A 26,222-nucleotide genomic window follows, 5' to 3' on the forward strand; every position below is an offset into this window, starting at 1 on the left:
GCCTCTGCGCATGCTCCGTCGCCCGCCCGCCCTGGCCGCTCGCCGCCCGCCCGCCCGACGGAGACGGTGAGGAGGGGGAGGGGTGGGCGCGCGGGCGCGGGCGCGGGGTGGGGTGGGGGCGGGGGGGCGGACGCGGGGGCCGCGCGGCGGCCGGCGAGGGCGGGCGGGCGCACAGGGGGCGGGGGGCTGCTGCCTCCGCGGGCGCCTCCCCACGCCCTGTGCGTGCCGCCGCCGCCGCCGGGGAGCGAGCGGACGTCGCGGCGCCGCGGGGGGGGTGGGGGGACGCTGCCGCTGGGTCCGCCCGAGCAGCCGGGCCGCCCCCAGCGCGGCCGGCTGCGCCTCCCGAGCTCGGCCCCCGACCGAGGGCGGCGGGGGCCAGCGAGCCTAGCACTGGGGGGCCCCGGCGCCCCCGGGCTGAGGGGCCCGGAAGTCCTCGTCTGAGGGGCCAGGAGGGGCAGGAGCGACTCCTGACTGAGGACGCCCCGATGCCCAGGACCCTGGCGAGGGGTCCGGGGATCATGGGGTATCCCCAGAGGCGGGGTCTGGGGAGTGCCAGGCCCTTCAATGAGGAGCTGAGGCGAGGCCTGGGCCGCGCTGGGTTGGGGGACGGTGCGGGAGGGGGCGAAAGGTGAGGGAAGGCTGGATGCCGACCCGGGAGGAGACCCTCGGAGCCTTGGCGGGAGAGAGAGGAGAGAGTGGGTTCTGCTGAGGAAAGGAGGGTCCAAGCTTCACCTCAGGGGTGCGTTAGAGGCCTCGGACTTTGGGTCCAGGGAAAAGAGGCAGGGGCTTTTCCAAAGGCGTGGCGACAGGTTTGGGTGGTGGGAGCAGGGGACAAGGGAGAAGATCTCCAAGGAAAGCAAGCAGGCTCCTGCCTTCCTATAGATGAGGGGGCGGTGGGAACACACCTCAGAGCCTCCTGAAGTAGGAATAAGAGAGGTCCAAATCTGTGAGGAAATGAGAGATTATGAAAACCTAACAACAAGGTAATCTGATGTGTCAGAGGTGGGGACACCAAAGTTTCTGAGGACTGGAGAGAAAATATTTGAGGGGAGGAAGCTTAGAGTACCCTTAATCTCTGAAATGTCAGGGGTTGTTGACCAGGTGTCTTCTAATTGAGGGGCTGGGTAGACGAGGGGAGAATCTGATGTGAGGCGTCCTGGAGAGTAATCCACCAGATTAAGGTGTGTTCAGAGGAAGATGAATTAACCCTCTCGAGATGAGAGAAATCTCAAAACCACTTTATATAGCAGGTACAAAAGGAGCTTTGATTGGGGTATGTTTAGGAGAACCAGGAAGTGGGGTTTTCTCAACTTGGAAGATTAGAGAAAGGGATGAGCAGATAATTCTAGTCTTCTCAGAGGGATTCTTCCCCCCTCCCCCACCCCTTGCGGCTGCTAATGGTTACTGGGGTGCTTTTGGGGGGACTTTTTCATTCAATGTTTGGACAGTCCCCTAATTAACCTTTTATCTGTTATGTGTATTTAATGTCTACTGACGTGATGACTATTTCATTAATCAACCATTTATATTTACTTCAAGAAACATCCAATAGCGAACTTGTACACAACTTCCTTGCTTTAGTTTGGGAGCTATTTTGGTCTTGTCCTAAGCAGAAGTCCCCTAGATTCTAGTAGGATGACTCTTTAAAGAATGCTTTTACTCTGTTGCTTCCCCAAACTTCTGCCTAGTGATCTGCAATAGTGACTTATCCTGAACTTCATTTGCTCTGGCTGTTTCGCTCACAGTGGTCCTGTGTAGTCTTCTTGTTGGTTTCAATCACACCTGGCAGTTCTCTGGATCACCTACTAAATACATGTGAAGGAATAAAGAAGGAAGAAAAAAAGGAGTTTTGGCCTCAAGTTTTAACTTGGAAATTTGTTAACAATAGACTACACAGTCTACAAAAATTACACTACAGTGTGCAATACACAAGTACATTTTGGGATTAGAAAATTTCAGGATATTTTGTTGGTTTTTTTAAAAACATTGGAGAGAGAGGAAGCAAGGGAGTAGGGGGAGAGAAATACCGATTATTTTTTCTTCCACTTACTTATGCATTCATTGGTTGACTCTTTGTGCCCTGAGGATCCAACCCCTCAACCTTGGTGTATCGGGACGGGACGATGCTCCAACCACCTGAGCTACCTGGCCAGGGCAGGATATCTGGTATTTTTGTTATTCCTTATCAGCTACCAACTATCATGTCCCCATGATCATGTGACACTCATGCTTATACTTTGCCTTGTTTTCAGTATTAGTTTTTAGGACCAAAAAATGAATTTAATCCAGAGTAGGTCAGATACCATTTCTTTAGTTTTCCAATAGACTTTGTAAACAGTCATTAATTTGCTTTCAAGGTGTCTTCTTTTTTTGTCTTTGAAAGTAACTACAAAATTATTTTAACTTTTTATATAAATTTGATATCTCTTTTATGTGTATTCCCTTAGAATTACATGGAGTGTTGTGTGATTCCACGATGAATACTCTAAGGCCCTTTCCATAAAAATACCCGAAGGATCAACTAACTCTCTTGCCTCAGGAGTTTTTGTTGATATAAACAAGAGCCACTTTTCAGTTTACACTCAGCTCAAAGAGATGACCTTGCAGTTAGCCAGTGTAGTCTGAAGAGGTGGTTTTGGGTTACTTGCTAGGAATATGGTATTTAGGGTAATAAGAGATTCAACCCAAACTGGCTTCTCTAAAGAATGTCAACGTGGCATTCTTCTCCATGTTGATTGAATCAGACCTGTGTCTCCTGACACTGAGAGACATATTGTGGATAATTATAATTATCCTCTTTGATAAACTCTCAGAAAGTTAGAGAAGCAGCCAGAACATTCCTCTTGGGTGCCAAGATGTGGGAGGGTTGAGGAATAAAATGAGTTTCTATTGAGGAAAGTATTAATCAAGGTGTTAGTCAGCCACTTATTCAGAGTGTTGTAGAGAGGACTCAAATCATAGAGTAGAAGGTTGAAACTAGAAGCATCTTTCTAATTCTGCTTCTCTAACTTGTTAATTCACCTAAACTATTAATTTTTAAACATTTAAACCCCCTTTTGGGATAATAAATTCTGTAAGTTTGATACATGCTAAGTTATTACATCTTTTAAAAAAGATTTTATTTACTTTTAAAGAGAGGGGAGGGGGAGAGGGAGAGAAATATCGATGTGTGAGAGAAACATGGATAGGTTGCCTCTCACAGGCCCCCAAGCTCTCAACCAGGGGCCTGGCCTGCAACCCAGGCAAGTGTCCTGACCAGAAACTGAACTGATGACCTTTCAATTTGCAGGCGATGCCCAATCCACCAAACCACACTAGTCAGGGCAGGTATTAAATCTTTTAAATTTATTAAATATGTAATAGTAAGAGAATAGTGCTTGGGAAAAAAACGTGTCCAACATATACTAGTTTTGATTATTTTAATTTATCCTACATTTTTATAGTTTAAAGATATCTATTGGTTCAATTATTTAAGGACTCAGTGGTATATGTATGCTTCATCATATCCCTTTTTGGCTTTTTCTGGACCACGAGACCTAATTTTTTTTATTCTAGTGCCAGAAGCCAGCCAAACCAGTCCATTTGATTCTCTTTTTTTTCTGTTGTGCAATTACAGTTGTCCCAATTTTTCCTTACATTGCTCTCCCCTGCCTGGCCCCCCCCCGCCCCCCGCCCCATTCTCAGTCAATTCCCACCTAGTCGTCCTTGTCCTTCGGTCCTTTATACACGTGATTCTCTTATTTTTTCTTTCTAGTTTTAAACCTTTAATTTACAGAAGTTTGAATTGTGTACTGTTTTATCTTGCAGTTTTTTCCTCTAGTATGTGACAGTGTCATGCATCTCTTTCCCTTTTGTAGTTCCTTAAGAGCAGATACTGTCCCTTTTCATATCCAAGGATCCTAACTCTGCCAGATATGGATATATTTGTTGAACTAGCCATACTGATGGGCAATAAGCCAGGCAACTTAGCCTATCTACCTAAGCAAATTTATATCCCCTAAGTTAGAAATGTAGAAAATTCTACAAGTCTTAAGGGTAAGCTGAATCATTCATTACACAAAAATTTATTACACATCTGCTATGTGCCAGATTTTCTTAGAAAGTTTTAGATAGAAGTCTGATATTTGAAAGCTATTATACTCCTGTGTCCTGGGCAGTAAGCTAGGCACAGGGAAGCTGTTGACAAAGAAAAGCAATCCTTGCTATCCCAGGATGTTGCCTGGTGGGGAGAGGCTGACAAAATTGGATGATGGTAGTGATAAGGGTGCTGCAGAAACTGAGGGAACAAGGACACATGCTCAAATCTAGTCAAGGAAGTTATCAAAAGCCTTCCCAAGGAAGTGATGTATTAAAAAAGTCACGAAAATTTACTAGCCCAAGAGGAAGAAAAAGAGATTTTAGGCAGAGGAAATAAGTGTGAAGGCTCAGGTGAGAAAATGTGGTATGTTTGAGAAATTGGGAAAAATTCAATGATAGGACCCCACATTGTGAGAGGAAGAACTATGAGAAATGAGGCTAGCAGGAGGGGCAGAGGACAGATTTGGAGGATTTTGTAAGCCATGTTAAGGTGTGTGCATGTTATTCTAACAGCAAAGGTAATCTACTGAAGGATTTTTAAACGGAAATGGCTTGTGGCCTTTAGTGAGATTGCTTTGTAGATAATGAATTGGAGAGCAAGACCAGAGTTTAGGATACTGATGAGGCACACCTGGAAAAGTCCAGGTAACTGGTGGCTCAGAATATGGTGGTGACAGCACAGATGGAGAATGGGAGATGGTTAAAAGAGATGCATAGGTGATAGAATGGATAGGATTTGGTTGTTGATTGGCTTTAGAAAGAGAAAAAATGGGTAAAAAATAACTTCTTCCCTGACTGGCGTGGCTCAGTTGGGTGTCATCCCAAACCGAAAGGTCACCCATTGGATTCCTGGTCAGGGCACACACTTCGGTTGCAGGTTTGGTCCCTGGGTGGTGCATGTACGAAAGGCAATGGGTTAATGTTTCTCTCTAACATTGATGTTTCTGTCCCTCTCTCCGTTCCTTACTCTCACTAAAAAAATAAATAAAATCTTTAAAAAAAAATATAACTCCATTTCTGGCTTGAGAAAATATGTGGAGGCTAGCGCCATTTGCTGAGGCAGGAAATAGGAGCAAGTTTGAGAGGGAACATGAGTTCCATTTAAGGTGCCTACAACATATTTTAAGAGACTCTTGGATATAGAAAGTGTAAATTCAGGTACGAAGATTATGAGAATCATAAAGGGCAGAAGTATAAGTCAGACATGAGGAATTTTCAGTAGGTCAAGTAGAAAAATTGAACTAAGCTATGTAAGTGCCTATGATAAGCAGGCCTGTGACAGGTAAGATTTTTGGATAAGCGCCAATTGTCCTGATGTAGAGTACAGTGTAGTAATAAGGATAGATATCTGTTCAATTAACTACAATACAGGGCACAGAGTTATAAAACACTGGAGGACAGCTACAAACGAAGTAATGAGGTACTGCAGAAAAGAAAATCGTAAGTGGGCCCTAGCTGGTGTGGCTCAGTGGACTGAATGCCAGCCTGCGAACCAAAAGGTTGCCGGTTAGGTTCCCAGTGTAGGGCACATGCCTGGGTTGCAGGCCAGGTCCCCAGCAGTAGGCGCGTGAAAGGCAACCACACGTTGATGTTTTTGTCCCTCTCTTTCTCCCTCTCTTCCCCTCTCTAAAAATAAATAAATAAAATCTTAAAAGAAAAGAAAATCGTAAATGGTTTGGCAATGGCTATGTGGACGAGTGGGCTTTGAGCTGGGCCTGAAGGGAGGAGATGAGGGGGAAAGGAGTTATTTAGGCTTAAGGAATAACAACATACAGAAACCTGAAAGTACATTTTATATGTTCAGAATACAATGGGTGGTGGGTATGGCTGGAGTTTTAGATTCTTGGGGTATTGTAGTTACAGATAAGACTGGAAAAGTATTTTGGGGCCAAATAGGGAGGCTGAGTGCTATGCTTAAAGATATGTATTATAGGCAAACAAGTGCTGTGGCAGAGCTGAGATACAGTTTCAGTCATCTGACTACCAGTTACATATTCAAACTTGCATCCGTTGTGTGCCTATTCCATTCCATTCAGCATAGGCCTAGTCATTTTCACATTCATATCTAAGTAAATATAGTGCTGTTATTTCTGCTCTTTAGTGACTCTCTCCTTCCTTTTCAATTGTGAAGGTTTAACACTGCAGAATATCCTGTGGCTCTCTGAGTTTTCATTAAGATTGGGACAATGCTTTGAGTTACTTTAGAGTTGAGGAGCATGTGGTGCTGGACACTAGTTTCCTCACCAGCTTTGCAAGGGAGATGTCAAGTAAGATCATTTCTCCATTCAGTCTGAAGTAGAAAGGGATTAAGAAATTCTAGAGGTCATTCCTGGCTGGTGTGGCTCAGTGGATTGAGCACCAGCCTATGAACCAAAGGGTCATTGGTTTGATTCCCAGTCAGGCACATGCCTGGGTTGCAGGCCAGGTCCCTGGTAGGGGGCTCGTGAGAGGCAACCACACATTGATGTTTCTTTCCTTCTCTTTCTCTCTCTCTTCCCCTCGTTCTAAAAGTAAATAAAATCTTTTAAAAAGAAGTTCTAAAGGTCATACAATTGGATTCAGCATTTATTAAACAACTACACAGTGCAAGTCACCTTTTTCTTCCCAATCAGCTGAGTTCAGTTAGTCAGCAGGTACTTATTAAGTACTCACAAAGGACTAAGCAGTTGATGAGATGCAATGGCTGATTGCAAAGAAAATGGGTTCCTACTTTCTAGGAGCTCACTCTTTGGGCTGGAACTAGTGGTATGCTGTAAACCCGCTCTCTAGGGAAAAATATACCCTGATTTGTAGTGCTTGCTAATTTCTGTGGTGTATATACTCCCAGCATCAATGATTTTAAGCTAGCAACTTGATGTCACTAAACTTGGAGCTGGGAAGTGACATGCACAATTGGTTTTCAAGAGCTGGTAGAGCACAACACTGGATGAATTACTCATACTAAGAAAACCAACAATAGCAAGTGAATACTGAGGCATTTCTGGAAAGATCAGACCCTTTTTTTAGCCCCATGTCACATTCCCATCCTTTTCAGAGGGCCATAATCTCCAGGGTGCCTTTGGATTTGGTAGTTATTACCTGGTGTTCCTCTCCTATGGTTGCCATCTTTTTAAACCAGATTAAGTTACTGGTGCTTCTTGTTTCTGACAGCAGCTTCAGCTATCTGACTTCATGTGAAAGATGGCTAATGCGGAAGTGAGTGTCCCAGTGGGGGATGTGGTTGTGGTACCCACTGAAGGAAATGAAGGGGAGAACCCTGAAGACACTAAAACCCAAGTGATATTGCAGTTACAGCCTGTGCAACAAGGGTAAGTGACTAAAAATATGGATATTCTGGAAAACTTAGGAGGTTTAAAGAGTGAGGAAATTAAAACTTTATGGTTGCTTATCACAATGGAACACTCAACATTAGTCTCAGAGCTGGCCAAGTTTTCATCTCTATAACAATGTGTTGAGTGCTATATTGGTCATTTCAATACTTATTACAACAATTAGCTGTTTCCTTATATCTTCTCTTCTTCATTGTGAGTTCCTTGAGCATAAGTTACATGGTTCCCTCATTTTATTTATCCACACTATTTAGCACGGAGTCTTGGTATGTGTCAGAAGACAGTATATTTAGAGGTAGGTGAGATTAGGCAAGGCAACTATAAAAGTATTCCTATAGGAAGCTCTCTGGAATGTCATGGGTGGAAAAATGATCAACCCTAGTCTATCAAAAATAATATATAAACTACCTACTATTATACAATGTATTATAAAGATGTTGGAAGAAATATAGCCCATGGTTCCCATTATCATGGAACTTGCAGTCTAGCTGTGCAAACTGAAAAAATGTGTGTGCGTGTGTGTCTGTGTAGAGAGAGAGAGAGAGAGAGATCACTTAAATGGCAAAATCTAACAAGTGCTGAATGATATGGTTAGGAAGTGTTCTCAGTTCAGGTGATCACTATGAATTTGAAAAAAGAGATAAGTTTTAAAAACTGGTCTGTGGTCTTGAAGGTTAAATAAGAATTACATCTACAAAGAGAAAGGAGGGATAGTTTTTTTATCTCGGGGAATGTATCAAAGAGTTTTCATATGATTAGAAATGTTCTTGGGCAAATATATAATCAAATCCCAATCTACTAAATGATGTACCTTGTCTTAAACACCTCTGGAGAAACACAATCAACTTTCTTGGTAATTTTAAAAACATTTTAGCATAGAAAGTTTCAAATTTACACAAAAATAAAGAAAATTATAATGTAAGCACCCATCAGCCAGTTTCAACAATTATCAGCCCATGGCCAATCTTATTTCCTCTCTACATCCACCTACTCCTGAATTTTTTTGAAGCAAATCCCAGACATTAGTATGTATCTCTAAGATAAGGACTTTTTAGTTTTAAAAATATAACCACAGTTTGCTCACATTTCTGAATATTGTTAAGCATGAGGAAATATTCTAAGATCTTTAAGGGAAAGGTGATATATGATAAGTCCTGACATAGAGTTGATAGAGTGATTTAAATTTTTCATTAACTTTTTCATTATTTCTGCTACCTTTCCAAAGTGCTCCAGGGATCTTTTGAGATCTTGCTCCCCAGCATGTTGTCAATTTGGCTCCAATAAATTCTTATAAAAATAAAAATTTTTTAAAAAAAGTACTCCAGTTCTCAGTTGTCTTATCCCTACCAAAGACAGAAAAAGCTCTGTTGCTTAGAGAATTAATTTTTTTGAAGATTTAGTTCCACTTGTTTTTCTTTTGCCTGTCTCTTACTTTCCAAATGATATTGCCTTTTCTGGAAACCTCTCATTGCTTGATCAAAGATAGGCATCTTTGTACAACATATATTAACTCCCCAGTCCACTGTTTACGTTGAATTTAGTATATAAGCTCATGAATGAACATTTTGAAGTACTGCATTTTGAGGTGGCTGCCAATTGGTGCTCAGTTGATATCTCTAATTACTTTTTAATTATTTGAATATTTTATTTCTCATTTTATAAAAATGAGCAGGGAACAAAAACTCTGATACTAGTGAAGTACAGGTCTTACAAGTTTATTTTATTTATTTAGAGAAGAGGAGAGAGAGACAGAGACAAAGAGAGACATCAATTTGTTGTTCTACTTTTTATGCATGCTTTGGTTGATTCTTTTTTCTTAATTAATTAATTTATTTTTCCAACTACATTTGTCTCTGCCTTCCCACCACTCTCCCCTGCCCCCTCCTCCGTCTCCCTCCCTCAATCCTTCCCCACTTCGGTTTTGTACAGGAGTCCTTGCTATATGTTCCTTGACTTGCCCCTTCCCTTCCTTTTCCCCTGCCCACCCTCCCCTCCTTCCCTCTTGTCTCTGTTGGTTTCTTCTTCTTTCGGTGTTGCTGGTCCTATTTTCCTTGCCTCTTTCTTTTGTTGGTTAAGTTCTGCTTATAGGTGAGTTCATATGGTATTTGTCTTTCGCCCCCTGGCTTATTTCGCTTAGCATAATGCTCTAGTTTCATCCATGCTGTCGAGAAGTTTAGTAGTTCTTCTTTCTGTGGTTGATTCTTGTATGTGCTCTGATTGGGGATCAAACTTGCAACCTTGGCGTATTAGGACAACACCCTAACCAACTGAGCTACCCAGCCAGAGCTAGGTCCCATAAGTTTAATACACTTGGGACAAAGATGGAAAGCATCAGGTGTCAGTCTTGAGCCTCAGTCACACTTAACCTAACTGGCTTCAGGTTCAAATATGAAGGAAAGAAACAATCAAAGAACTTGCATGAATTGTTGGGACTATACTGGTAAAGATTATATCCAAAAGGCAAGAAATAGACGCTGGCCGTGTAGCTCAGTTTGTTCGAGCATCAAGCATCATCCCAATACACCAAGGTTGGGAGTCTAGTATAATTCCCAGGTTTCTGTCTTAGGCTTCAGTATTCTGGGTGGTGCCATCAACAAGGATGGAAAATATAGGAAGAAGAGTAGTTTGGGAGTTAAGAAAGGGAAGAGAACTTTCTTATCTTAGACATAATGAATTGAACAGTGTACTACGGGGGCATCCAAATGTCTCTATTTATTTAGCAGTTAACTGTCCTGGTATGAAATTCAGAAGGGAGGTCTGTGCTAGAGGTGTCATATGGGGGTGGATAATCACTGATGCAAGGGAGATTATTCAGGCAGTGCTTTCAAATAACAAGATGCAATAATGAACACATTAGGATTATTATAGGAATTAAAGGACATCATTGTATCATGTTAGGTTATCCGAGCACATTTCTCAGAAGGTGGAAACATTTTAGAGACACTTCCTTAAGTGGTACCTCTAGTTACTGCTAGTTACTTTGGGCATAGTCTATCTCTTATTTTTTTTAGTAAGTTCCATTCATGTCAATAGTTTGGTTATGGTGCCTTAAAAAATGCTATATCATAATGTATATCAATGTAATAGAAAATTTTTAAAAAATAATAAAAAGAAAAAAGTACTTAAAGTCCTGGCTGGTGTAGCTCAGTTGGTTGGAATATCATCCTATAAACTGAAAGGTTGCAGTTTTGATTCCTGGTCAGGGCACATGCCTGGGTTGTGGGTTTGATCCCCAGTTGGGGTGCTTATGGGAGGCAGCCAATTGATGTTTTTCTCACATCCATGTTTCCCTCTCTCTCTTACTCTCTCCCGTCTTCTCTCTCTATAGAATCAATAAATTTTAAAAAATATTTTTAAATACTGAAGTGCTTGCCCTGGCCTTGTGGTTGGGGTGTTGTCCCACACACCAAAAGGTTTGCAGGTTTGATTCCCAGTCAGGGTGTGTACCTGGACTGTGGGTTTAATCCCTGGTCAGGGTGTGTGTGGGAGGTGGCTGATCAATGTTTCTCTCTCACGTTGATGTTTTCCTCTTTTTCTCTCACTCTTTCTCCATCTCTCTCTCTCTAAAATGAGCATATCCTTGGGTAAGGATTAAAAAGTGAAAAATTAAAAAATGCTGAAGTGCTTAAAAATGCTTTAGTGCCTAGATTCCAACAAGGGTTATCAACTTCTGTGGTCATAAATTGCTTCTTGTCTTGAACTGCCCAGCAGTATTACTTTTCAGTCTTGTTAAGGTAATTCTATAATATGACTTAATCTTATACTTGAAGGAATACTTTATGTCATGAACTTTTAAAGTTATGAAGGGAAAAGTCTGATGTAAAATACAGTAGCAAGAGGAACTTTGCATTGAGGTGAGGAAAGTTATTAATTCATTTCCATGGTAGTAGCTGTTAAGCAGTTATGGGTAGCTTAGAGATTAAAAGTAATTGGGAACTAGTCAAAGCACTAACATACAGTTGTGAAGTATATTTATTTTGTTCCTTTTAAGATAAATTAAAATAATTCTTAACCCCCCTGCTGTGAATATTAATTTTTTCATGATTTATGTAGTTTGTTTATCGATGGACACTTTTACAACAGGATTTATGAAGCCGGGTCTGAGAACAATACGGCAGTTGTGGCAGTAGAAACTCACACAATACACAAAATTGAAGAAGGGATTGGTAAGTTTTTTGATACTCTGGTACATTTGACTTTAGTTAGTTTCCTTAGTTGGAATTTCTTGCCTTTGTGCCTTTTTCACCCTACCTAGTGTGCCCTATCAATACTGCAACCATCAATTTGATGATGGCACATCTAGAGACACCCCTGACTAAGGTGCCAGGGCTGTCAGTTGGTTGTTTAACATCAATTTGCTAGGGTTGATGAAAAGATTTTTCATCTATAAAAGTCCCACGAAGAAATTAGAGCCTCAGGGTTGATTGTTGTCATTAGGAAAGTTTTTGATGAAGAGTGATGTGGTGTTCACTGGAAGGCAGTCAGTGGAAAGAAACTCTGAAATTAAATAAACCCGAGTTTAAAGCCTACTTTCCCACTTAGCTATGTGCCCTCGGGGGGTGTGCCTTTAACTTTTGGAGTCCCACATTCAATATATAAAACGTAGAAAACAGTCACTGCCTCCCAGGATTATTACAAGAATAAAATAAGATTAAGCACATCAAAGCATATAGCACAGTGTCTGATGCATAGTGGGAGCTTAGTAAAAGCGGTATCATGCCTAACTTCTTCCAGAGGATTTCTAAACAATATCAGCCAGTGTAAACTGTTAGCCTTTGAGAGAAACCAGGAGACAAAGACATTTGAATTAATCTTTGGTGAAGAGTGTTTGATAAATAACTGGTTTTTTTTTTTTTAATTTTTTTATTTTTTTATTTTTAGATACAAGTACTATAGAAGCAAATGAGGACATGGAAATTGCCTACCCCATAACTTGTGGGGAGAGCAAAGCCATTCTTCTGTGGAAGAAGTTTGTATGTCCTGGAATAAATGTGAAGTGTGTCAAGGTAAATGTCTTTTTCCTTACTGGAACCTATTTTGGGATTCCTTGTTTTCAAAGGGCATGATTTCATTGCCTCTTCTTTTTCTTCCACCGTATCAATAATCTTAATTTTGTGGCTATAGTCCTATTGCATCATAGTAGACAAAAACAGCTTTGGAGTGAAACTGACCTGGATTCAAGTCCCACCAGAATACAAATTTCATGAGAGCTGAGAACCTGTATATTTTGTTCACCAGTATATCTCCAGCACTTAGAATGGTAGTTGGTATATTTATCAAAAAATACTCGTTGAATGAATGAATGGAGTCCCATCTTTGTTACTGGTTAGGTAGGTGACCTTGAGCAAGTTATTCAATCTTTAAGAACCTCATATATTAAAATATGAATAATCATATATGTCCCTATTGTTAACCACAGCTATAGCCATAGATAGTAGTCACCATCAGTGGCATCATCCTAGAATCAGTAAAGATTATGTAGTTTTGACGCTCTGCAGTGTTATTGGTTCTTACTGTATTTATTCCTTCTACCACATCCTGAAACTTATCATTAAGACTGGATACATTACTTCAGTTTATTTAAACAGCCTTTGTAACATTGGATCCAACCACCTGATTCAGAGCATAAATGGATTTTAAATGCTAATTAGTATATAATCTCTGATCTTCCCCATGTCATATGTAGCTTTGTATCAGGATAGGGCACTGTGCTCAGAGAAGGATCATGTTCTCTGGCACAATAGGGCAAGAGGCTGGATAATAAAAGGCTATGACTTAAGATGTCATCTGGGTATTTTTTGTATATAACAAGTAGAGTTATCTCTTTGTTTCCCTCTGCCTGCCTAAATTGACATTAGATTATTTTGGACTTTTCTTTTTACTTTAGTTCAATGATCAGTTGATCAGCCCCAAGCATTTTGTTCATCTGGCTGGCAAGTCCACCCTAAAGGACTGGAAGAGAGCCATTCGTTTGGGTGGAATTATGCTCAGGTGAGCTCTGATACTAAGAACATACCTTTCAACTGACTTTGGGGCACTTAATCATGGTAGAATCCAGAGAATTCAGTCTTTTTTCTTTAATTTGAAAATTATATTCTATCTGAAGGATTAGCCTAAGAAATTTATGTATTAGTTGGCCTTAATTAACTTGTCCTTTAAAAAACTCTGAGAGAAAGAAGAGTGAGTCAAATTTCACTCTTCCCAGCATCTAGGGCAAATGTTTCTGATGTTAGGATGTTGGGTAGGATCCTCTCTGGGCAGAGAAACTTGAGAGCAGATGATAGTCCTGCTTGAGATCACCAAGCATAGGAAGACCTAAGCCTGGTGCTGAGGAAGCATGACAGCCACAGAGAAGTGTAGGCTGACTGACAAATCCTGGGATAATCTGGTAAAAGTATAAGGTCCCTGTTAGGGAAAGTATCAATGATGCACAGTAAATGCAATCCTTGCTATCACTCTACCACAGAAATAAAATTCAGAATGTATAATATCCTCAACTCTCTCTCTTTATGCAGCAAGTTTACTATTGTATTTACTATTGTAATTTTTTCCCTCTGAAAATTAACATTAGTTGATTAAATTAGTACTCATTCTTTGAGCACTCGCCAATTGATAGAAAACTTCTGAGGTGTTTTTTTGTTTTTGTTTTTGTTTTTTAAAGAGAGAGGGGAAGGGAAGGAGAAAAATGAGGGAGAGAAATGTCGATGTGAGAGAAACATCAGTGGGTTGCCTCTCATACACAGCCCAACAGGGAACTGAACCCGCAAGTGAGGCATGTGCCATTACCAGGAATCAAACTGGTGACCTTTTGCTTTGTGGGATGATGCCCTACCAACTGAGCCACACTGGTCAGGTATATAAAATTTTTAAATGTGGTGAGGAATTAAAAGTTCCACAAAGAACATGTTTTGAGAGCCTCAAAAACATCTTATCCTGCCCTGCCTGGTGTGGCTCAGTGGATTAAGTGCTGGCCTGCAAACCAAAGGGTCACCAGTTCGATTCCCAGTTAGGGCACATGCCTGGGCTGCAGGCCAGGTCTCCAGTAAGAGGCAGGCAAGAGGCAATCACACATTGATGTTTCTTTCCCTCTTTTCCCCTCTGTCTAAAAATAAGTAAATAAAATCTTAAAAAAAAAAACAACAAAAAGATTCTTACCCTTTGTCTTCATTTCTTTCTTTTTAAAAAAGATTTATTTATTTTTAGAGAGAGGGGAGGGGAGGGAGAAGGAAAGGGAGAGAAATATCGTTGTGTGAAAGGTGCACTGATCTGTTGCCTCTTGTATGCCCCCACCCAGGGACCTGGCATGCAACCCAGGCATGTGCCCTGACTGGGAACCGAACCTATGACCTCTCAGTCCGCAGGCTGACACTCAACCCACTGAGCCACACCAGCTAGGGCTGTCTTCAATTCTTTTTAAGGAATCTGTCTTAAGAAAAATGTATAGTGCTTGTAGAGATTCAAGCATAAATATGTTGATTACAACGTTATTTATGATGAAAATTTAGTCTAATATACAGTCAAGGTATACTGAAGTAAATTATGGCTCATCTAAATATACGTGAGTATATACTATGGGATATAATGCAGTAATTAAAATATTTCTAGAGAGTTTTTACATGAAAAAATGATGATGATGTGATACAAGAAAGAAAACAAAAATTTTCTATTTAATCAAACTGTTAAATCACACTGTTAAATCAATTAAACAGTGTGATTTTACTTGTGTTAAAATGCACAAGCCGCCCTGGCTGGTGTGGTTCAGTGGATTGAGTGCTGGCCTGTGAACCGAAGGGTTGCAATTCAATTCCCAGCTAGGGGACATGCCTAAGTTGCAGGACTGGTCCCTGGTTGGGGGTGTGCAAGTGGCAACCAATCTATGTTTTTCTCGCACATTGATGTTTCTCTCCTTCTCTTTCTCCCTTCTTTCCTCTCTCTCTAAAAATAAATACATGATATCTTTAAAAACATAAAATATTCAAGCATGCGCACACACACACACATATGTACGTACGTATGTACGTGAAATTTAGTATATGAAAATGTGCCAGCCCTGACTAGTGTGGTTCAGTTGGGCATCAACCTGCACACCAAAAGGTCACCAGTTCTATTCTGAGTTAGGGCACATGCCTGGGTTGCAGCATCAGTCCCAGGTTGGGGTACGTATGAGAAGCGGCCAAAGGATGTTTTTTTCTGACATCAGTGTTTCCCTCTCTTCCTCCTATCTTCCCCTCTTTCTAAAAATAAAATAAAATCTTAAAAAAAGAAAAAAGGAAGAAAATATGCCAAAATGTTGATGTTATCTCTGTGTTGTAGGCTTTTTTTAAAGGCGCAGTTTTCTTTATAGTTTTCTGTATTTTTCACAAAAAAAATATTAATTTTTTTCACCACATATTATCTTTATAGTCAGAGACACATAATTTAAAAAATTTATTCCAGGTGATTCATATGTAGAAATCAGTAGTTGAATGAAATTGGGGAGGAATACCTTTAACTTTTATTTTTGTTGTTCTTGGCCTATTTTATTTGCCAGAAAAATAAGCATATACCAACTTTCCTCAAATTTAAAATGGAACAAGAATACCTACAAACATATTTAGTGAAAGACAAATAACAATATAACACAGTTTACTATAATTAAAATACTGCATGGTTTTGCCCATGGTCCATCATAACAATATCCTGTGAATCCAATTTTAAGTTCATTTTATAGTGGAGGTTTAGTATAATCAGCCTTGCTCTATGTTTATAGGAGAGTTGTTATCAATTTTTTTTTTTTAAGGAAAGAAGTTTTATGTCTCCAGAAGTTACAATAGATCTTGATGGTCTAGGAATACTAAGACATCAGAATCACATCACAAAATTCTAATTCCTTTGTGGCATTTCTTAGTTGTGCTGGGATATGAGGTAGTTTTTTTTCCCTTTTTGGGTTTGGTTTCAATAAGAGTCTATGGGGAAACTTAGCTATTGTCAGGAGTATGTAGCTAAAGCTTAGTGGTAACGGGATAAAAAAGAGAGTATTCATGAGTAGACTAGGGAGGGAGGAAGAGTACTTGTAAATGTCGGCAGGACCAATGAAAATTTTGTAGTCCCAATTAGAATTTTTGCAACCTAATAACTTTTAAAACTATTAGGCTTCACTAATCTACAAAATAGACTCAGCAACTTGTCTCTATTTGTCCCTGAGGCCTAGTTCCTTCTAGATGAAGTGTAGGCTGAACTGGTACTTCTTGTCTCCCTTTGTGCAGGAAAATGATGGACTCTGGACAGATTGATTTTTACCAACATGACAAAGTTTGCTCCAATACCTGCAGAAGCACCAAATTTGATCTCCTTATCAGCAGTGCAAGAGCTCCAGTGCCAGGACAGCAGACAAGTGTGGTGCAGACACCCACTCCGGCCGATGGTAGGGGGTAGGAAACCACCTGAAAACCCACTGTATTTTTCACTAGCACTTTCCCCTCATTTCTCCTTTGTGTTTCTTAATTGTACTTCTCATGAGTGGTGATGTCCCTGAAAGATATAGTAATCATGGGCGAGGTTCCATGCTTTAAAAACAGATCTTTGTTTTCTCCCAAATGATTCCTATTAGCCACCTTCCTTATTTCTTTCTTGCAATGCACGGTAAACATTAGAAAGATGGTTCAGTAACTATAGAGCATACTCAATGATCTTGCTTGGGTGCAACTTGGCATATTTTTGAAATTAGATTGCTTTGAAAATCTTTTGCTCTACTAGCGGTCAAAGCAGGAAGTTGGTTTAGAATGGTGAATGGTTTTTAATTGATAAACTGGGATGTACCAAAGACAATTTACCTTTGACTGGGATGGACTTTGGAGACTCTGCTATAAGGATCAAAGAGCTCTGTCTGGAAGTGTTCCAGATAACCAAGCTGAGGCTTCCTCACAAATAAGACAGAATGGGCAGACACTTAACTTCAGTATTGTTGAGTCTGGGACTAGGGCTTCCTGCCCATTTCTAGGAAAGATATAGCCATGTGAGATTATTAAGGGTTCAGTTAGTCCAGTTGGAGAATTAGTACAGCAAAGATTCTTAGACTATGTATCGGCACTTTGAGAAAACTTAAAAATATGCCTTACAGAATAGGAAAAATGATAAAGGATATAAGGGAAGTAATGTGCTTTAAAAATGCTTTCTTGGGGTTTCTTTTGGTCAGACCTAATATTCTGTAAATAACAACTGGGTGAGTAGAAGCCAAATCTTTTGGAACCTATGCTCCTTTCAGGAAAGTATAAAATATCTAGCAGTTTGAATTTTTGTTCATGTGACTCTTTCGCTTGAAAAGTGAAAAATGCTGTGAAATTGCTTACTTCCTTTTTATTTGTCCAAAACTTGTTTTTGATTACTTATATTGATACTACTTCGTTGCTTGATTATTGAAATCCCCCAGCTTGTAGTGTTCACACTTGTCTTTGTCTCAATCAGTTTGATTTTTTTCAATTCTCTTTGTTTACAGTTGACAGCAAAAGTTTTTTCTTCTGTGAATCTGCTATTGGTGGTCTCCTTATTTGATTTTTGGGGTCTCATTTTTCCTGCTTTCTCTTACATAGGCTGATAAGTTATAGCAAATTCAGATATTCTAGGTGGTTAGTATCAAACAGGCCTGTATTTAGTAGGGCTCTTGGCTAAGCACCATACTTTTCTCTTAAATTATTACTGGTCCTTTTCATCTTCACTAAGTCTGGGGCAGGTAGCCTGGCAGTTATCCCCACCTTCAGTCTCCTTCAAAAACATACCTACTCAAAAAGCAGATGGCTCTTTTAAAAAATATATATATATATTTTTAGAGATAGGGGAAGGGAAGGAGAAAGAAAGGGGAAGAAACATTGATATGTGAGAGATACATCAGTGAGTTGCCTATCATACGCCCCCAACTGGGGACCTGGCCCACAACCCAGGCATGTGCCCTGATTGGGAATGGAACCAGTGATCTTTACATTCTCAGGCTGGCACTCAATCCACTGACCCACACCAGCCAGGGCCAGATTGCTCTTTTGTGATTTTGTAAGTTACCTTTCTCTTTCTATTCAGAGTAAGAAGAAAACACTTTCTTTTGCAAGGCATGTTTTTTGTTTTTTGTTTGTTTGTTTTTTTTTAAGAAAATCCAGCATTCATCCTGGCTTTCTTAGGGTTCTAGTTTTTAATATAGGGATCTTCAGGCAAAAATCCAGAATGTTAAATAAAATAACAGGGCCTCTTTTGGCTGTGGATATGAGATGGAGGATAGCTATGACTTTTTCATAAAATTCACTGGCCTTCCTCTAATGGACTGCTTTTAGGTAACATCACACAGATTGCTATCTCAGAAGAGAGCATGGAAGAAGCAGGGCTGGAATGGAACTCAGCTCTCACTGCTGCTGTCACCATGGCCACAGAGGAGGGAGTGAAGAAAGACTCAGAGGAAATTTCAGGTACTTTTCTCTGGTGCTCAGACATCTTGTGGGGTTTTGTGAACTTATCACCATTATGATTATGGATACAAAAGACCTCTAAATTCTTTTGCTGTTTTTTCTCATACACATTAATACTAACTATAGCTGCAAACCTCTTTAATCCACGCAACAGCCCTTCAAAGTCACATTTACACGTGAAGAAATTGAGATTCAGAAAGTTTCAACAACTTGCCTAATACCACTCCAGCACATAACCCATAAGTATTAAAGCTGAATTCAGCTGAGTTTGACTCTGTTGTCCATGCTTTTCATCCTCTTATACTGCCTCCAACTTTGGTACATTTGTTAGACAAACCAAGCTGCAAGTGTTAGAAGAAAAAATTAGGTAGCAGCTGGTGTAGAAGATGGTGATAAATGATGATTCACTTAGTGGGGACCAGGAGAGGCTTCACATCATCCTCCATTCATTTATTCATTTAACAAATATTTATTGCTCCCTATTTTTAGTTGATACTCTTGCTAGATGCTAGGCAAGTAAATGGAAAGATATAGCCTCTGACTTCAGGGAGCTTATAACACTGCCTGTTCAACTGTTTTACTTTTTTTTTTTAAGTATATGATTAAGGCAAGTATATCTTTATTTTTTTAGTATATCTTTAATATCTTTATTACTTTTAAGATTAAATTATTTAAATAATATCTACTATTTAATTTAATATATTTAGTAGAGGAATGTACCTGTTCCTTGTGGCCAGAGCCATGACAAATTGTGGGCATGACAAACTGAGGCAATTATCCCAAGTTCCCAGTTTGCTAAAGAGGCCAAATAATTAGTTACCAACTTAGAGAAACAGCTACTATTCCAAAAGCTTCTTCCCTCTTCCCAGAAATGTCGTGACCAGGAATCCTTTCAAATTGAAATAATTTTGAATTTAATACATTGTAGAGATAAGTCTATGTAGCATCCCTTGTTTACCCTCTGTTATCTTTCTTGTACCAGAGGACACTTTGATGTTCTGGAAAGGAATAGCTGATGTAGGCCTGATGGAAGAGGTTGTATGCAACATACAGAAGGAAATAGAGGAACTACTCAGGGGGGTTCAGCAGCGGCTCATCCAGGCTCCCTTCCAGGTCACAGGTAAGTGCATTAATCCTAATAATATCAAGTCATTTATTAAACACTAACAACTGCAGGCAGGCAGATCTTATTATTTCACAAAAACACTGAGGGATAGGTATTATCCCCATTTTACAAAATAGTACACTAGAGCTCATAAAATGTAAGTTACTTGTTCAAAGTTCATAACTGGGTTTTGAACTCAGGTCTGGCCATGCTTTTTCCACAGGTAATTTTTGCCTTTATCAATGTGTCAGAAAAGTAATTCTCTCAATTCTCTCTCACTCATATATCTATTTAACATATTAGTATAGATATAACAGTTGAATCAAAATTGTTATACATGTGATCAATCTTTGTTAAAATTGTTTAAAAATACAATTAGAATAGTCCCATCATTTTCTGATTGTTCCATATTTATATATAGCACAATAGGGAGATGGTGGAACCTTTCTGTTTTAACTCAACAGACATGTCTTTTGTTTTAAATAGATGCCGCTGTTCTCAACAATGTGGCACATACGTTTGGCCTAATGGACACAGTTAAGAAGGTTTTGGACAACAGAAGGAACCAAATAGAGCAGGGAGAAGAGCAGTTTCTCTATACTCTGACAGGTATGTATGATTTATGTCTCTTCTTAGGTGATGTACTAATATCCTTAAGTCTTGCCATTTCTTTGTTGACTTCTGTTGGAACTGGCTTGCTTCTTTCTTTTCTTCTTTCTTCCCTCTACCCCAATTCCCTCTCTTTCTCTTTCTTTTTTTCTTTCAACTCACATAGTATCATATTTGGCTTTTTTTATACAAAGCCCCAGGTTGGGTGAAGTGGTGGGAAATAGATGAGGCACACAGGAAAAGAGAAAGGAGCCAGCATCCCAGTACTCCTTCTCTATCTTTTGCAGAATTAGGATGTCTGCTAGAATGCTCCATTAATCCAGAAATATTGATGGCAGAAGAAACAAATTGGCCTTTGTCTTTTTTACATTATTACTACTGAGTCTTTTGACAGATATACATTTAGCATATTCTCCATTATTTGTGGTAATAAATTATGAGCACAGGGATAACGTAATTATTTTTATCAAGTACTTTGTGCTCGTCTCCAAACTAGGTTTTAGATATATAGTATTGGCTTGCGTATTTCTCCACACCATGCTCCTCTCCTTTCTTGGAGAGTGAATAAAAACTTTACTTCCTAAAAAAAAAAGAAAAGAAAGGAAATATAGTGTTGAATACTGAGGGCCATCAAGGAACTCAAGGGAAAACAGACATGGAAATATAGTAAGTGCTAAAAGTAATCAGTTTTGTAACAGAGGCATATAGTGGGTATGGTAGAGAAACAAAAAGAATTATCACTTACACCTGGAAAGAATCAGGAGAGGCTTTTGAAGGAGGTAAAGCAGGTGAAGGATACAAAACAGGTCAGAGGTATGGAGTATCATCAGCATTTGAATGATGTATTGGGTTAGTCAAAAAGTCCATATGATTTTTTCTGTAAAATTACAGATACATTTTTCATTGTTATGACTTTATTGATTTGGATATTTTGAACATGTTAGCTATCTTCCTCATGGTATAACGTTGATTGTTCTCAACTAATATCTCAATTTGATTGCTATCAACTTCAACTGGTCTACCCGACTGTGGGGCATTACCCAGTGAGAAATCTCCAACATGAAACTTCACAAACCACTTTTGAAACATTCAGTCAGTCACAACACTTTCTCCATACTCTGCACAAATCTTTTCTTGTGTTTCAGTTTCATTTCTACCTTTCTTGAAATAATAAAGCATAATATGCCGAAAATGTTGTGTATTTTCTTCCATCTTCAGTATTAAAATGACTACACAAAAATTCACCAGTTTTGATAAGTTTTTTAAAAAATGCATGCTGATATGACAGCTGTAACAATATGATCTAACAATATTATTTTGAATGAAGTTAAAGACAACTAAGTGCTACTAGAGTCATCATACAGAAAAAGACCAAATGAACTTTTTGGCCAACCCCATAGAATATATTATAGTCAGTCATAAAGCTGAAAGGCAAGAAAGATGTTTCGTAAGAGGAGAACAATTTGGGTTGTTTTAAAGTCATTTTTATACACAGTTGTTTTTTTAAAAAATATTTATTTATTTTTAGAAAGAGGGGAAGGGAGGGAAAGAGGGAAACATCAATGTGTGGTTGCCTCTCGCATGCCCCCTGCTGGGGCCCGTCCTGCAACCCAGGCATGTGACCTGACCGGGAATCAAACCAGTGACCCTTTCATTCATAGGGTGGCACTCAATCCACTGAGCCACACCAGCCAGGGCTATATCCAGTTTGTATTTTAAACTCTGTTTACTAAGTGCTGTCAGAGACACCCTTTGCCAGTCGATCCTCCTAAGAATATTGTTATAGGCTGTTACCCCTATTTTACTGATGACCCATAGAGGAACAGAGACAATACATTATTTGCCTAGGACCACAAGAAGCCCAAAGTAGAACTCTTATTCATAATCCAGTGCTATCTGCTACCTTGAAACTTTACATTATGTGAAAAATAGTTTTTGTTAGGACAGTAGGCTTCTGGTTCCCTGTCCATATTATTTTTTTAGGTAGTTTTTATCATAGTATATGTAAGGTTTTGTTTTCGATTTTTTACTATGACATATTAATATTTTTCCAAGTTGCTACATAGTATTTCACCTAGACATTCTCCTACCTAGACATTTAAATTTTCTTTCTCTTTTTCTTTTTTTAAAAATTATTTACTTGTAGAGAGAGGGGAAGGGAGGGAGAATGAAAAGGAGAGAAATATCAATATGTGAGAGACACATCGATCAGTTGCCTCTTGCATGCCCCTAGCTGGGGAGCTGGTCTGCAACCCAGGCATGTAACCTGACTGGGAACCAATCCAGCAATCTCTCAGTTTGAAGGCCAGCACTTAATCCACTTAGCCACAACAGCTAGATATTTAAATTTCCAAACTTTTCTTCAGTAGCTTATTTTGTTACATTGGCCTTGTCTGAATATAGTGTTTTTTTCTTTAATTTTTACTTATTTATTTTAGAAAGAGAGAAAGGGGGAGAGAGAAACATCAATTTGTTGTTTCACTTATTTATGTATTCATTGGTTGATTCATGTATATACCCTTACTGGGAATCATACCTACAACTTTGGCATATGGGGATAACGCTCTAATCAACTGAGTACCCAACCAGGGCCTAACTTTTTCTTGTTATGTCCTTTTAAATTACTTCTCAGGACTAAGCTTGAGGTTATATAGTATTGATAATTTTTTTTATGGATTTCTTTGAATTATTGTCAAATTTCCAAGAAGATTATACCAATTTACATCACCAGTTTGAACTCGCCAACATTGGGTATTTATAATAGTACCTGATTTAACTTTTCAAAAATTCTTGTCCAGTGTGACTCAGTTGGTAGAGCATCATCCCATAAACCAAAAGACCGCAGGTTCAACTCCTGGTCAGGGCATACGTCTAGGTTGCGGGTTCGGTCTCAGTTGGGGTATGTACGAGATCAGTGTTTCTCACATTGATGTTTCTCTCTCTCCCTCCCTTCCCTTTTCTCTAAAATCAGTGAGCATGTCCTCAGGTGATGATTAAAAAATATCATCTAATCTGGTTTCTTTTTTTTAAAAAACAGGTTTTGGTGGGGTTTTCTTTGATTTTATTTATTTATTTTTAGAGAGGGGAAGAAGCGAGAAAGGGAGAGAAACACCACTGTGTAGTTGTCTCTTGAGCACCCCCTACTGGGGACCTGGCCTACAACCCAGGCGTGTACTCTGACTGGGAATCAAACCAGCAACCTCTCAGTTCGCAGGCCGGCACTCATTCCACTGAGCCACACCAGCGAGGGCTAGTCTGGTTTCTTATTAAAAACCATGAAGTGACTCTGCTGTGACTACATAGTGACAAGACCAGAACAAGACCCCAGGTCTCCTCCTCCTCATTTTACCACTCCCAAGATTATAGTTCCCTCCACCCAGTCTTTCTTTTTTTCTTTCTTTCTTCTTCTTCTTTTTTTTTTTTAATAGACTTGGAACGCCAGTTGGAAGAGCAGAAGAAGCAAGCTCAGGATCACAGGCTGAAATCCCAGACGGTTCAAAATGTGGTATTGATGCCTGTGAGCACTCCTAAGCCTCCAAAAAGGCCTCGGCTCCAGCGGCCAGCCTCCACCACTGTCCTGAGCCCTTCTCCTCCTGTCCAGCAGCCTCAGTTCACAGTCATCTCACCTATCACCATCACCCCAGTGGGTCAGTCGTTTTCCATGGGCAATATTCCAGTGGCTACCCTCAGCCAGGGCTCCAGTCCTGTGACTGTCCACACACTGCCTTCTGGCCCTCAGCTCTTCCGCTATGCCACAGTGGTCTCCTCTGCCAAGAGCAGCTCACCAGACACAGTGACCATTCACCCTTCATCCAGCTTGACGCTACTAAGCTCTACTGCCATGCAGGATGGGAGTACCCTGGGCAATATGACCACCATGGTGAGCCCTGTGGAGTTGGTGGCCATGGAGTCTGGCCTGACCTCGGCAATACAGGCTGTTGAAAGCACCTCAGAGGATGGGCAGACCATCATTGAGATTGACCCAGCCCCAGATCCAGAGGCTGAGGATACTGAGGGCAAAGCAGTCATTTTGGAGACAGAGCTGAGGACTGAGGAGAAAGTTGTGGCTGAGATGGAAGAACATCAGCATCAAGTCCACAATGTGGAAATTGTGGTCTTAGAGGATTAACTGGGGATATCGGGGCCAGGAGACATGTTTTGGTTTTAAATTGTAATTATTTGTTTACTTTTATCATTGTCCCACTCATTTCCACATAGGATCCTTTTTAAAAAAACAAAACAAAACAATATCTGGTTGCTCTAACTGAAAATGTTGGGTACCTTCCACCCCCTCATTGAAAAAATGGACAAAAAACAAGCTGCCCTTCCAGAAGTTGAGAGTAGGTCACGCAATGTCCTCATCCTCTTACACCAAGAAAGTTATTTCTTTCAGGGGAGGCATCAAGATAACCAGAAACCCCATCCTGAAAGCCCTTTCCAGGCTAGCCTACCTGTGTATGCATGTGGTTTTATTCCTGTAAAGATGCATTGACCAAACTCTGGAACACAGACCTGATACTGGAAGGCAACCCACTCACACATGGATGCAGAAGGATAGTTCATTTTGTATCCTGGATTGGGCCCTCAGAGGCCAGTGCAAAACTCTGAAACAAAAGGAAGTTGAACTCTGCTTGAAGGGGAACTCTGTTGCTTGGAGCAGCAGCTTAAAAAGGGAAGTGCTTTGGCCAGGATGGGGCAAAGAAATTATCTTATTTCCCGAAGTGCAACTGATACCTCTTGATATCTCTGAGGGTTACCACTATGGGTGCTAATTCGAGGAGAGGCCACTGATAAGTGGAAGGGTACAGTGCCATGGAGCAAGTAGCATCAGGAGAAATAGAAATCCAGGGATGTCACAGCTGTGCTTTGGGATTCAAGCCCACCTTGCCCCTAACTTTGTCAAAGCACTTACCTTTCTAAACTAGGATGAGTCCGTTCATTTGTAAACTGTGTGATACGGTGTAAGTTGCTCTTGGTCTATGGCTGTTGTGGTGGTTGGGCCTCCAAGACCATTATTTTTATTGCATGACTCCAGGAGCAGGGGAGTTCCTTATCCAGACCAGCTGCCCTTTTTGGTGGGGCCCTTTTTTGGCTTTGGAACCAAAAGCAGCCACTCATTTGGTGCTTCCTCTTGTTCTACCCTCCATCCCTCACTCTTAATGGCATCTGTCTCCTGGATCCCATACTTTTCAGCTTTTTGGCTGATTTGGAGAACAGTGACAGTTGCCTGCCTTCATCCCCTTTTAGATTCATTTATACCACAGATATTTCTGTGATATTGAACTCATAAAAAAACTTTAGTTGGCAGGAAGACTAAATACCCCCAGCCTATCCTGAGGTCGAGGGGATGTCTCCTCCTGAGCGAGCTGGACTCCCTGGGAAAGAAGCATTGTCTGCAACATTATATTATAGGAAATGTACCAGGAATGTCAACAATAATGTCTTTGGAGTAGGGGGGTGTATCTTATTTTCTTTCTTTTTTTTAATGTTGTTTGTATATTTAGAGCTGGGCCATTTTCTGTGCTGTGATTCCTTTTTTACCATCTTCAGTGTTTGGGGCAAGAGTGGACCCTGGTTTTTATTTCTTTTGGTTGCATTGTTTACTGCACTAGGAAAAATACAGGGGAACCACAGACAGTTTAAAAGAAAAATAGGTCAAAAAGAAAGCACACA

The 26,222-nt window shown here is 40.1% G+C and overlaps 1 protein-coding gene across 5 annotated transcripts; it reads left to right on the top strand.

Moving 5' to 3' along the window:
• Positions 1-26,222, top strand: GMEB1 (glucocorticoid modulatory element binding protein 1). Of its 5 annotated transcripts, none has more exons than XM_054571853.1 (10): positions 1-66; positions 7,228-7,385; positions 11,460-11,572; positions 12,288-12,412; positions 13,294-13,397; positions 16,652-16,809; positions 18,704-18,835; positions 19,818-19,955; positions 20,427-20,549; positions 23,978-26,222. In XM_054571853.1, exons 2-10 carry the CDS (start codon positions 7,258-7,260, stop codon positions 24,676-24,678), a joined length of 1,722 nt encoding a protein of 573 aa, XP_054427828.1. In that variant the 5' UTR covers positions 1-66; positions 7,228-7,257; the 3' UTR covers positions 24,679-26,222. The 5 variants fall into 5 exon arrangements, with proteins under 5 accessions (XP_054427828.1, XP_054427833.1, XP_054427829.1 ...); XM_054571858.1 differs by having other exon boundaries at positions 11,490-11,572; XM_054571854.1 differs by having other exon boundaries at positions 7,231-7,385.

Source organism: Pteronotus mesoamericanus, unplaced genomic scaffold, assembly GCF_021234165.1.
Source record: "Pteronotus mesoamericanus isolate MK-2021 breed Mesoamerican mustached bat unplaced genomic scaffold, CSHL_Meso_final contig_221, whole genome shotgun sequence".
Classification (NCBI taxonomy): domain Eukaryota; kingdom Metazoa; phylum Chordata; class Mammalia; order Chiroptera; family Mormoopidae; genus Pteronotus; species Pteronotus mesoamericanus.